This window comes from Anolis carolinensis, chromosome 3, assembly GCF_035594765.1.
Source record: "Anolis carolinensis isolate JA03-04 chromosome 3, rAnoCar3.1.pri, whole genome shotgun sequence".
Lineage (NCBI taxonomy): Eukaryota > Metazoa > Chordata > Lepidosauria > Squamata > Dactyloidae > Anolis > Anolis carolinensis.
In genome coordinates this window covers 36195535-36208842 of record NC_085843.1, presented here as the reverse complement: position 1 = coordinate 36208842, position 13308 = coordinate 36195535, and the positions used below count along the sequence as shown (strand labels likewise).

The following is a 13308-nucleotide window of genomic DNA, read 5'->3' as shown; positions in this document are numbered from 1 at the left end:
ATTAAAGTAAAAAACAAGCACCAAATAGCTATTGAGACTGGGACTTGAGGGAAGCAATAGAAGGATGTAATCCTCTGCCTGTCCCAGTGGCCCCAACTTGGATTGTATTGCCTGCACCTGTTATTTTGTAATTTACACTAAAAGGAAAACTTTCTAGTGGAACTTCTCCTAAAGGGAAATGCCGATAGGGCCTCTGTCTGTAACTCATGCATCTGGTTGCGCTGGCCACAAGAGCACTTAAGTTTAAATGAGGTTTCTGTTATAAGGCTGAAGCCCAAACTTTTAATTATGAGCTTCTGCTTTAGATAGATCTCTATAAAAGGAAAACGCAAGATGGATGGTTGAAATTAAATAGAGACGTGTATAATTGGAAATCAGCCCAAGAATCTTACAGGCAGCATATTGAAGGCATCCATCATGTGGCCGGTGAATGTTATTATAAGTGTTTAGCAATGAAGTCTGAAACTAGAAGTAGCGAATTATAGGAGTGGAAGAGACGAAAACTCAGAAAAGAAGAAAGGCAGGGGAAAGAAATAAAATATTATTCCATTCTAATTCTACCTTTAAGGATGTCCCTTAGTATTTAGTCTCTGCCATCTATTCTCCCTGGTGCTACTTCAATCCAACTTCTCAGTTTCTTGCAAAAAATGTATTTGGTCACAATGACTAACTTCATTTTGGAGAATGGTTATTTAGCTCATTCCTGAAATTTCAGTATTGACGTACCTTTTTGAAGCATATTTCCTGATTGGTGTCAGGTGCAAAGCACTCCTGACTAATACACTAGAGCAAACCTGTTTTCACCAACGGCCACATCAGCTTTATGGTTGCCTTGCCTTCAAAGGGCTGGTTGTAACTGTAAGACTTTGGGTGATGTGCCATCAAGTTGTTAGTATGCAGCTCTTTTTCTTCTTTTCATCTGAACCCAGGTTTATCATTCACTCAGTAGGTGCCTGCAATCAATCCTGGCTCCTTCGAAAAATATACTTTTATGATATATGCATTTTCACCCATTCATCAGTCATATTCTTCTTTACATTAGGGTGAGTCCTGAAGTTGCATGCTGCTATTTTGGGTTCCTTCAGAGAGTCATATCACCTAATCATGGACACCACTACAATGTATTTTGCCACTTTTGGCCACCCCAAAGTAAAAATTAGGCTGGAAATGTGAGAATCCAAAACAGCTTAGAGAAGGATGTAATCTAGTCCCAACAAATTTAGGTTTGAACAATTTTTTTTCAGCCATAGCATGAGGGATATGAGTCCACTAGGGAACCATCAGAAAGCTGCACATGGGCCACAGGATGCAGTTTCCACAAATGCTACACAGCCGGTACAGGTATCCAAAAATATGTATAGTGATATTTTTGAAGCTTCTTTTACAATATTGAGTCCTGACCCTATTGTTAGTCATAGCAAACTAACTGGAAATAATAATAATAATAATAATAATAATAATAATAATAATAATAATAATAATAATAATAATTTATACCCTGCCCCATCTCCCAAAAAGGGACTCAGAGCAGCTTGCAACCATAAAATAAAACATATTAGATAATATAAACAAAATACATATCAAATTAAGATAAAACTGTAGAACTTAACTAAAGTTGATTTTTCAACCAAGCTGCCATTGGTTTAAGGCCATGGTTCTCAACCTGTGGGTCCCCAGGTGTTTTGTCCTATAACTCCCAGAAATCCCAGCCAGTTTACCAGCTGTTAGGATTTCTGGGAGTTGCAGGCCAAAATATCTGAGGACCCACAGGTTGAGAATCACTGGTTTAAGGCATCAACCCAATTGTTCTCCTGAGATTTGACTGGGAAATTTTTTTAATGCAGAACAGGGCTGGGTACCTGATCCCTCTCTGTTAAATATTGGCTGTGTCTACACCAAGCAAAATAAGAGTAAGTGTTCTTTACTGTCACATCTGTAAAACATTTTTAAAAGGGGGGATTAAGCAGTTCTCTTGAATTGCACCTTGTTCAAACCTTCATAGTACAATGATTTTTCTTGTTATTTTTTACCATCTTGAAAGGGAACATTTATCTTTTACTACTTCAAGCATGGGTTTATAACCTAGAACTCAACTCATTTTTAAAGCAAGTGGGACAATTCTCTTCCAAGTACTAGCAATATTTCCTCCTGTTTCTATAAAGAAGGGTGCATACTGTATATATAATTTACTTTTAGCACAGGAAATGAACCTGCTCATAAACGCCCAAAGGAAGTAAATGTATAACTAGTGCCATTTAGGGTTGAGTAGTGTATCTTACTGTGAGATTAAATGAGTAACTTGTAGGTTATATGAGACTCTCTTTTAAAACTTCACCAATAAGGAAATCACCTATGGCAAGTGCTACAATTCTGAAACCTTCTGAATATGGGGATTTCATTGTATTCTTTTTTCCACAAAATTATACAGAAAAGCAAAGGCTGCCCTTCTCAGCAAATCTCTTCCCCATAGTCATGATGCTACCAGAGGGCTGTGTTGTACTCTATGGCAATGGTTCCTAACCTTTGGGCCTCCAGGTGTTTTGGACTCCAGCTCCCACACTTCCTAACAGCTGATAAGCTGGCAGGGATTTCTGGGAGTTGAAGTCCAAAACACCTAGAAGCCCAAAGGTTAGGAACCACTGCTCTATAGTGCTCATTCAGTGGTGACTTTAGAGAAGTTGCTTTTTATATATACCTGCCATTAAAAATAGTATTATAGGGTCACAAGATAATAACCCTACAATGCTTACTAGTTTCTGTAATCAAAAGCAGACAAGGGACACATGCATAAGTTCTGAGCAGATATTGCCTAGAATAACTAGTTGTTTCTGGAAGCCACTTTTGGTCATGCTTTGAAGAAAGATGGCATATAAATTAAATAAAGTGACCACATGATAGCTTTGCCTTATGGTCACGATGGGTCAGAAATGAATTGAAGGCACACCATAGAATCATAGACTTGGAAGAGACCTCATGGTCTCTTGGAAACCAATTGGAGTGATCAGAGGTAAGCTACACACTCTCAGCAGAGGAAAGCAATAGCAAACATCCTCTGAATAAATCTTGCCAGGAAAACTTTGATTGTTGCTTTTATTTGTTCAATCCTTCCGACTCTTCGGGACCTCATGGACCAACCCACGCCAGAGCTCCCTATGAAAGGGTTGCCATAAATCAGAGTCAACTTGAAGGCCCACAACATATATATATGTGTGTAGGACTGTGATATATGTCTCTCTTCAGGCCTCCAGAGGAAGTAGCATCACAACTTGACAGACAGGAATGTGGAAGGAGGCTTGCAAAAATGTTTCCAGACATCTGAAAAAAGACTTGGGAGGACCGATCTCCAAAAGATCCCAGGATTGTCAGGAGGCTACATATCTGCCTGCTGAACACTCATTTCGCATTGGTATTAAAGCATGCCACCTGCTATGACAGAAAACTGGTAAGTTCTTGGCAGCAGGAACTGATTTTGGCAGGAATAGCAATTGAAAGTATGCATTCTTCCATAGTATGATTCTATGATTCTATGATTCTATGCATTACTTTTTCGCACAAAGAGTTAAAAATTCAACAGAATTGTTATGTTCTTTTTTAAACAAAAACTTGTTAGGGTTCCTGCTTCTTCACAGGTATACTTCAGTTAATGAAGGTGTGTTCCTGGGCATGGTTTCTGTAAGAGAACACTTAGTTCATCATCATCATCATCATTTCATTACTTATTAATCGCCCTCCATCCAAGATGCTCTAGGCGATTTACAAGCTAAATTGTAAAGGATAAAAATACATACATACAAATATTGATAAAATTAACATAAATTAAAAGCTCTAGTAAAGAGCCAGGTCTTGAGTGCTAGGGTAAAAGGCCCTAACTCACGCATGGCTCTCATATAGGGCGGCAAGGCATTCCATAAGGCAGGGGCAGATATAGAAAAAGCTCTGCGTCTGGTCCTTTCCAAGTGCACTTCTCTAGGACCCGGTATATAAAGTAAGTCACGTTGGGATGGTCGTTGCGACCTCCGATGATGGGAGGAGAGACGGTCCCTAAGGTACGATGGGCCTTGGCTATAAAGAATTTTAAAGGTCAGAACTAGCATCTTATATAGACCACGGTAATCAGTGGGAAGCCAATGCAAATGCTGCAGCACTGGTGTTATATGGCATTTCATGGGTGTTCTTGTGAGTAGCCTGGCTGTCGCATTCTGAACAATACGGAGCTTTCGGGTCGTAGACATCAGAAGGCCAACATACAGGGCGTTGCAATAGTCCAGCCTAGACGTGACCGTGGCATGGATGACTGTTGCCAGCGCCTTATCAGATAGATAGGGTGCCCATTGCCTCGCTTGTCGTAGATGGAAAAAGGACTGTTTGCTGGCAGCAGCGACCTGAGCTTCCTAGAATCATAGAATCATAGAATAGTAGAGTTGGAAGAGACCTCATGGGCCATCCAGTCCAACCCCCTGCCAAGAAGTAGGAAATCGCATTCATAGCACCCCTGACAGATGGCCATCCAGCCTCTGTTTAAAAGCCTCCAAAGAAGGAGCCTCCACCACAGTCTGCGGGAGAGAGTTCCACTGCCGAACAGCTCTCACAGTGAGGAAGTTCTTCCTGATGTTCAGGTGGAATCTCCTTTCCTGTAGTTTGAAGCCATTGTTCCATGTCCTAGTCTGCAGTGCAGCAGAAAACAAGCTTGCTCCCTCCTCCCTATGACTTCCCCTCACATATTTGTACATGGCTATCATGTCTCCTCTCAGCCTTCTCTTCTGCAGGCTAAACATGCCCAGTTCTTTAAGCCTCTCCTCATAGGGCTTGTTCTCCAGACCTTTGATCATTTTAGTTGCCCTCCTCTGGACGCTTTCCAGCTTGTCAACATCTCCCTTCAACTGTGGTGCCCAGAATTGGACGCAGTATTCCAGGTGTGGTCTGACCATTGTCAGCTGCGAATCCAAAACGACACCCAAGCTCTTAACGGTAGGCGAAGGAGATAGGGCAGCACCATCGAAGGTGGGTAGCAAATGGGTCAGACCAATCGAGCGGCCATGCCAGAGAATCTCAATCTTCACCGGAGTCACCTTCAGTCTACTAGCACATAGCCAGTTCGACAGAGCCTCCAGACATAAGGTGAAATTGTCCGGTATTGACGTTGCTCCAGGCTCCAGGCGCAGAAGGAGTTGGGTGTCGTCCGCATATTGATAGCAGTCTAGGCCGAAACTCCGAACCAAACTAGCAAGGGGTCTAACGTAGATGTTGAAGAGAAGAGGGGAGAGAATTGCACCTTGGGGTACCCCACATAGGAGGCAGAAATAACATGGTAAGAATGAGGTATATTATATGCTACTCCTTTTCGCTCCTCTTGCTTCGTTGGGACAATTTTTCTGTTGATAGTTGAGTTAATTTATTCATATTCATAATTTCCATTATTTTTGTTAACCATGGATCTGTTGAGGGTATTTCTTTTAATCTCCAACTCCTTCTGTATACTATTCTTGCTGCCGTTATTAAATAATTAAAAAGTATGTCTTTGTTCGTGTCCATGTCTATATCTATTATTCCTAATAAAAAATATTCTAGCTTTATTTGTATTTTTACATTGAGTATCTCCTGGGATATTTCTTGAATTTCTTTCCAATAGTTCTTTGCTTTCCTACACGTCCACCACATGTGGTAGAAACTGCCCTCCTGAGTTTCACATTTTGCATATTTTTATAAATTTTTCCTAATTTTTGTGGGGTTATATGCCATTGGTACATCATTTTATACCAATTTTATTTTAAATCGTACATGTAAGTATATTTCAATTTATGGTTCCAAATATATTCCCATTCTTCCAACTTTATTGAGTGGCCTATATTGGCTGCCCATTTGATCATGCATTCTTTTACTTGTTCAGTTTCTGTATTCTAACAGCTTCTTACAATTGTTTTCTGATCTGTTGCCATTATTTTATCCCAGAAAGTTGCTTTCTCAACACATCCTGTTGTTTTGTCTTTATCATAATATTCTTTTTGCTGCCTGTATTGGAACCAAGAAACGTTCTTGTAGGTTTGATTAATCTCCTCCTGCATTTTCATCACATGTGTTCCATTCTGCTTCTTTAATATTTCTCTGTAGGTGGGCCATTTTTCCCACCCTAGAAGCCTTTTCTGGCTTGCCTCTAGTGGCAAAATCCATAAAGATTTTGCTGTTCATTTTTCTGGAAGTTGACTGCATAGAGTCACACTGGAGAACCTAGAAATTCCTAAAGAGAACATTTTAATAAAAACTAAAAATAACAAAACAAATCTGGAAAAGTCAAATTTTCAAACACGGAGAGCTGATTGCAGTTTATTTATTTCTGAAGGAAGTGAAGGAAGGAGTTGTAATTCTAAAACAGATTTGTATTCATTTATTTTTGCTGCTTCTGTTGTTTGGCCTAGTGTCTATTTTGGGTGTTTTCGTTCTTTCTCATAGCTAGCTACATATTATACATAGTAGAGGTGATAAGAAATCCCTTTTCAAACTGCAAAAGTGCATAAAAGGCCACCAGCAAGAATGTCCCACCTGCATTGATGTGCAATACATCAATGCACAACAGAAGTAATGTAATGGGAGCCCTCTAATTTATGGAAATATAAATCCACTTACAAAGATATAATGCCCCAACAGGATTCTGACCAAGACTGGCTCTATCATATCTGTTAATTGCTTATAATAATCAGCAATGGCTAATTGGGTTAATTTGTAGGAAAGCTTGTTAAATCCTTTGGGGTCTGGGCATTCAAACTCTTGAATTGCTCAGGATTTTTTTTTTAAAAAAATCTTATTTTTTATTGGCTGCTACTTATGAGAGATAATAGCATACAGCTTCTCCCTTTCCAATTCTTTCTTAGATTTGATTCCTGTGGTCGGTGTATTAATTACTAATTGCCTATAATGTAATTGTTCTGCCCTCTCAAGGAATTTATAAATTGACTCTGTCTAAATTACTTTTGTAGTTAATTACTTGAGTAATATTTGATCATCCCCTTACTGATTGCTTCACCTTTCTTCAACCCATTGATAAATAAATCATTAATTATTTCCACCCATTGATTCTTGTTATCAGCAATACACTTTCTAAAGAAGAAAGAAGCTTGAGCCATTACAGCACCTTGTTTAATTTTATATATTATTATATTGGGAACTATTTCTGAAATGTTACTTCCTTTTTGTGAATTAATATGTTTTTATTTCCAATTTACATATTCATAAAAACAATGAAACAAATCTACATACATGTATATATGCATGAACCAATACAATACTTTCTAACATCGATAAATTATTTGTATTTGGAGGGGAGAGTATAACCAAATACGAATGTTTCCCCCTTTTTGAAAGGATGGAGACCAGCTCAGTTAAAATAGTTTCCTTTATCAGGTTTTTGCAGAGAAATGTACTGAATTTATTGCATATGCATCTGAAAATAACTTCAGTAAAACATAAGACAAGAAAGCAAGACTTTAGTTGTATAGTTAATGTTCATGTTCTTTTAATATTTGCTTTTGTACTTGGAAGTCACCCTGAGTCCCTTTGGGTAGAGAGGGCAGGTTAGAAATATTGCTGCTGTTGTTGTTGTTGTGTATTTTTAATTGATGCTCATGTATTTAACTGCATTGTGGATCTCTTCGTTGCTGTGTTTCAATTTGTGGCTCTCTGGTATCACTTACTAGTTGCATGAACCATACATTTTAAACATACATCCAGGTTGCCTAAGTCTTAACTTACTAAGAGAAAATTTAGGGTAAAGGGGGAATCCTGCCAAGCTGTGACTCACCAGCTAGAAAGAGAGAGGAGCTCTTTCTACAACTACAGACACCTGGGAGTTTCTGGCACCACACAGACTGGTTGCCTAGTTATATTATTGTCAAATGCCCATTCATTACTGTCTATATCTGAGCAAAGAGGATGGATTGAGAGGCAGAAATAGAACAGAGGCATGCAAGAGAGTCTGTACTGAGTAAACACCCCATTGCTCAAATACCTAAGTGAGATTGTGTGTGAAGAGAATGCTTGATTGGATGAATATTTTCCCACTTGTACTCTGTGCCTGTCTCACTTTGATAACTCTTTACTTTCTCCTGGAAGGTAGGGAGATGCCCGACCACCAGAAGCTCTCTGCAGCATGCTAAGGAGACGTAACCTTCTCACTACACTTCTGATTGCCTTGCCATGGGGCCTTCTTCTAACTTTGTGGCATCAGTACCCAACCACCCGCTACCTCAGCCTTCTGAGAAGTAAGTTACAAAACCAGAGCAGGGAAAGTTACTTTTAAGAGGAATAAATATAAGGACATACTGGAGTGACTAAGTAGTAGAGGTGTGCAATTCAGCAAAATCATGTGCCGTTTTTGGTGCCCAGTTTTTGGCTGCCCCTCGTTCCATTTTTGGGAACTTCCTGAATTCAGGAGGGGGTTTTGTTTTCATGCTGGAATGTTTCAGGCCATTGCCACCAATGCAGAAACTTTCTAGTCTCATTTCTCCATCATTTTTAGGCCTATCAACATGAAACCTGTCTTGCTTGTAAGCCATATTTACTCCAGCAAGCCTGCCAAGTTTCTGAACATTTTACTAATCCTCTATTTATTTATTTTTTGAAAATTTTAAAGTTTTTAACATAACATTTAAAAAAACCACAAGAGGGTGTTTTGGAAATTGAAGTCCCAAGTAGCCTCTTATTGCTTGAGAAAGAAAGTGAGATGCACACAGAGAGAAAAACCTCAACTCCCATCATGCCCTGGGAGGGATCACAAGGCTCCTTCAATGTCTGTGCCTCACAAAGTGCTCCTGGGAAAGTGAGTTCCCATTTGCCTCAAGTGGTCAGGGGAGGGGGGAGGACCTTTGGGAAGGGTTGGAGGAGCCTGCTGGAGAAGAAAGCAAAGGAGGAGCTGCAGCTTTCCTGACTTGCGAGACTGCCCTGCCCCCACGCTGCCTCCTCAGGTAGAGTGCCTGCCGCTTAGCCCCATTGGGCCCCATTAGCTAAAAAGATCCGGCTGCTGTGATCTGTATTGGCTAAGGCTTTGGCTGCCCCACACTAGGCTCGTTTTCATGGATTTGGCAACCAAATCCGCCGAACTATCCAAATCCAGTACACAAAAATGAAATCATGTACACCCCTACTGGGTAGTGGTAGGTCTCAAAGCATGATTTCATATTGCTCAATAGTAGATGGTTCCAGCTTCTTGTTATATTTGTTCTTTTTCTAACTTTATACATTCTGACTAGGCATTACAAAAGTCTGTAACTTTATTTCATATCCATGTTTCTCTGATAAAAAAAAAAAAATAACCGTGGTATCAGATAGAAGATACAAACATTAATGTTTTGTAGTGTTTCTCCATTGAATGTATTACATAAGAGCGTGGCATATTTTCCTCCCATCAAAGTTGGCATGTACTCAAGAACCATATTTCACCCTTTCCACAGGAACAACTTTACTTAGCAGACATACTTATGTTAAAATGCTTTGCAGATTCTAATTAAAGTAATAGCAAAAATGTTGGACATTTCATTGTACTGGGAGTTTGTGTACTAAGATCAGTGTTTTATTTTTTGCCTGCATTTAGAGATTTGCCTTGCTATGGCATGTATATAATCTTTTTCCATTATAGGTTATATTATAATAAAGATATATTTACACCTCAAAAAAAAACCCTGCCATCTTTCGGAAGCTGTGTGGCAGCTCAGCCTGGGAACCAACAATAAATGGGGCTACATCCATGGTGGGCTGATTGGTTACAGAACGTCTTTGAACTTCAACCAAGAGATATTTAGGACTCTAGATCTGCAGGTTACCAGGCCTGCTATATAATTTTGCCAGGCTGCAAAGGGAAAGAGAGAGAAACAGTCTACCATCATATAAACTCTGCTGTAGGGGAAGATAGACTCTCTATTTGTTTTAGAAGGTAGTGGTGAAATGAACCTTTGAACGTGTGGGGAAAATCTAGATGGGAAGTAGAATAGTTGAAAGTAACAGAGTCCCTTGTTTTACAACCTGGAAGCACTAGATCTTTGTAACTCACCTACTCTCAAAATGCTCTTTCTTTTTTAAACAAAATAATCCCTGCAACAATTTACTCCCTGAAGAGGAATTGACAACCCATATTCAGAGGCAGTAATACTGAATACTCGGGTGGTATTTGCATGTATTTGCTTGATATTTGCAAACTCCTAAAAGGGATATTATTTTTCAAAAGATATTTGCATTTGATATGAATATCACTTCCAACATCTTTGCCTTTTTTCTGTTTTAATTAGCTTGTTGTTTCTTTCATAATGTTTAAAAAAGCTTCACTAATAACAGTCAGTCAAAATTTGTCTGCCCAGAGGAAAGAGAATTAGAATTCAAAGTGTAATGTGGAAAGGTCAGAATAAAAAAAAAAACCTGCAGCAAAGTGTTAGAGGGCTGTTTTATTCCTTATTCTCTTTCTTCTTCTTGCCTTAGAGGAAACAGATGAAAACGTGACAGCCAAATCTCTCTTCAATAGCACATCCCTAGCGAGGGAGGATGGGCTCCCGTCTTGTGCTCGGCAACCAGCTATTGGGACTGCTCCCAAAATAATCCGGAGCTTTGTATATTCCAGGCCTCCCCCATGGTCAGACACACTGCCTGCCATATTTGTGATCACACCAACGTACACCAGGCCTGTGCAAAAGGCTGAGCTGACCCGACTGGCCAACACCTTCCTCCATGTGCAGAACCTCCACTGGATAGTGGTGGAGGACTCACCCAGAAGGACCAACCTGGTGTCTAATTTGTTGGAGAAGGCAGGGATCAATTTTACTCACCTGAACATTGAGACTCCTAAGAGCCTGAAAGTGGGTGTGTCCTGGATCCCTTCTCATACTCCACGAGGCACGTTCCAGAGAAATCTTGGACTCCATTGGTTGAGGCAAAGCTTCAGCACCATATCACCACCGGAGGGTGTAGTGTACTTTGCTGATGATGATAATACCTATAGCTTGGAGCTGTTTGAAGAGGTGTGAGACTCAAGGTTGTGGGGATAACATATTTTTGGTCCATGATTTAGATGCATTTGATGATTGTATTATCCTGTTCATATATCTTTTGCTGCACACCAGGTAATTTTTGAGGGTAGATGGAGATGCCAGCTAACCTTATGACAAATCAGATAGGTAAAGAAAAACTGTAGGTTAAATCTTTGGCATCTCTCATTAGGGCTGGAGGAAAATCTGCCCTGAAACCCTACAAAGCTTTTACCAGTCAGTGTAGAGCAGGCAGGTCAACATGTGACCCTTTAAAAGTAATTACAGTGCAGCTTTCATCCTTTACCATTGACTGTGCTGACTAATGCTAATTCTATTGCAAGCCATTATGTGTGAGGACACAAGGTGCTCAGACTTGTTATAGAGCTTACTGAATGTGATTTAGTTCAGATATAAGACAGCTTTGTGTATTTTAGACTTAAATGGCGCAGAAGAGTACTAGCAGGAATAAAAAGGATAGTAGAACATTTGCAGAAGAATGTGAAAGTGATGACAGGGAATACAGGGATGTTTTTGGCCAAATTTGGATCTTTTCCCTGACTCCTCCTATGCCTGGCTGTTGTCAGGGGTGAGGGAATTTTTCATGAGAGTGTCTAAGAGTGGCTTCTTCAATCTCTGTCCCTGCCAATCAAAGCTTGGCAAGGCCCAGAGGTACAACAAATCATTGCACTAGCTATAGATTGTGCTCCCACCAGTGATGTGTGTACAGAACAACAAGATAGAAAGCAAAGTAGAGAGTTTAGCACAGTCAGAAAAGAAAGAATGAAAGCAAAGATAGAAAAGTGCAAAGGTATGGTGATGGTTGCCAAGAAAACAAGAAGCCAAAGTTTGGGGCAACTAGACTGCTTTGTGTAGATAAATACCAAGAAATGCTTGTAGTGTATAGAAAAGGAATTTGTAACACTCCTGTTATTATTTTCTTTTCTTTCCGATAAGCAGATGCGCTATACAAAGAAGGTCTCTGTATGGCCGGTCGCCTTTGTTGGAGGCCTGAGGTATGAGTCTCCTAAAGTGAGTCCAGCTGGCAAAGTGGTGGGCTGGACAACCGTGTTTGACCCAAACCGTCCCTTTGCCATTGACATGGCTGGCTTTGCCGTCAACATCAGATTGATCCTGGAGAAATCTCAAGCCAATTTCAAACTGGATGGAGTTAAAGGAGGCTATCAAGAAACTAGTTTACTGAAGGACCTGGTGACAATGGATGGATTGGAGCCTAAAGCTGCCAACTGCACAAAGGTCAAACATTTGGGGAAATGTTGGGGAAGTTTTTGAGAACAGGTGGGAGGTTTCACTGTTACCATTTCCCATTTTTCTCTTTTTTCCTTATATAAGAGAAGTGAGCAAACGATGACACTGGATAATAAAATCCATATATAAAAATGAGGCAAAAAAACATTTCAGCCTCTAGATTGTTCGCCTCCTAGTTAAGACTCAGATATTTTGATTCAAGTAGTTATGTTAAAATTACCATCTTCAATGGGAAAAAAGATGTCTCAGTCTTTGAGATAACCTGCTGAGGCAAAAGAGAGCAGCTTGATATTCTTTGCACTTTGGGGCTTCCCTTGGGAAAAATCACTGATGTAACAATACATGTGGGGGGTTTTTGTGTGTAGAAAATGTGTTTTGCAGCAGAAACATGTTTCTTTTGCAAAAAAAAAAAGTATTTCTGTTCAAAAGACAATGAGAAGCATCCTGTTAATAACATGTTCATGAATAAGAATGGCTTAGACATGCATCTGTCATTTTTTGAATGGCAAAGAGGGGGCTATTCTCTAGCCCTTTGTGCTACATCCCAAACCTCCCTCCAGCAGCTGTCTGTTCTTGGAAGGATCCACTGATGGTTGGGTTGCTGCCACTTATAGGTTGGAAAGAAAGAGAGAATCAATGAAATTATGAATATGTGCTTATTTTGTGCTCCAAGGAAAAGTAAGAAATTCAATCTGCCTATGACTGCACACTCTTTTCTTTCCTTCTTCAAGCTGAGACCAACTGCATCTTCATTATGTGAATATCTTCTCCTGTCCCTTCCCTTCGTATCAGTAAACCGCAGAAGACTGTCCCAGAGCTAGACAGCTTTCACGGATGGAGAAAAGATGTGGAATTGCAAGGATGAAGCAATCAATACCAATCCAATTTGATGTTCTCTTTTGTGCAAAACACAATTTCCTGCAGAGAAATGTTCATTTTTAGACAGGAAACATGTTCAAATTCACAAACACATTTTCTGCACATAACTGTTTGGCTAAACAATTTTCCCCAAAAAATGTTTTGAAACACAAACAGTTCT

General features: G+C 39.8%; 1 protein-coding gene across 9 annotated transcripts in view; it reads left to right on the top strand.

Moving 5' to 3' along the window:
- LOC100556963 (galactosylgalactosylxylosylprotein 3-beta-glucuronosyltransferase 1) overlaps positions 1-13308 on the top strand; it is a 69412-nt gene that overhangs the window by 37289 nt on the left and 18815 nt on the right. For 4 of the 9 annotated variants that reach the window (XM_062974749.1, XM_016992601.2, XM_062974748.1 and 1 more), the window contains 3 exons: positions 8104-8252; positions 10459-10994; positions 11961-12257. In XM_062974749.1, coding sequence (XP_062830819.1) covers positions 8141-8252; positions 10459-10994; positions 11961-12257 — 945 coding nt within the window. In that variant the 5' untranslated portion in view covers positions 8104-8140. Of the gene's footprint in view, positions 1-3240; positions 3443-8103; positions 8253-10458; positions 11009-11960; positions 12258-13308 lie in introns of those variants that run through there. The other 5 variants (XM_062974745.1, XM_062974747.1, XM_062974744.1 and 2 more) reach the window with 3 other exon arrangements.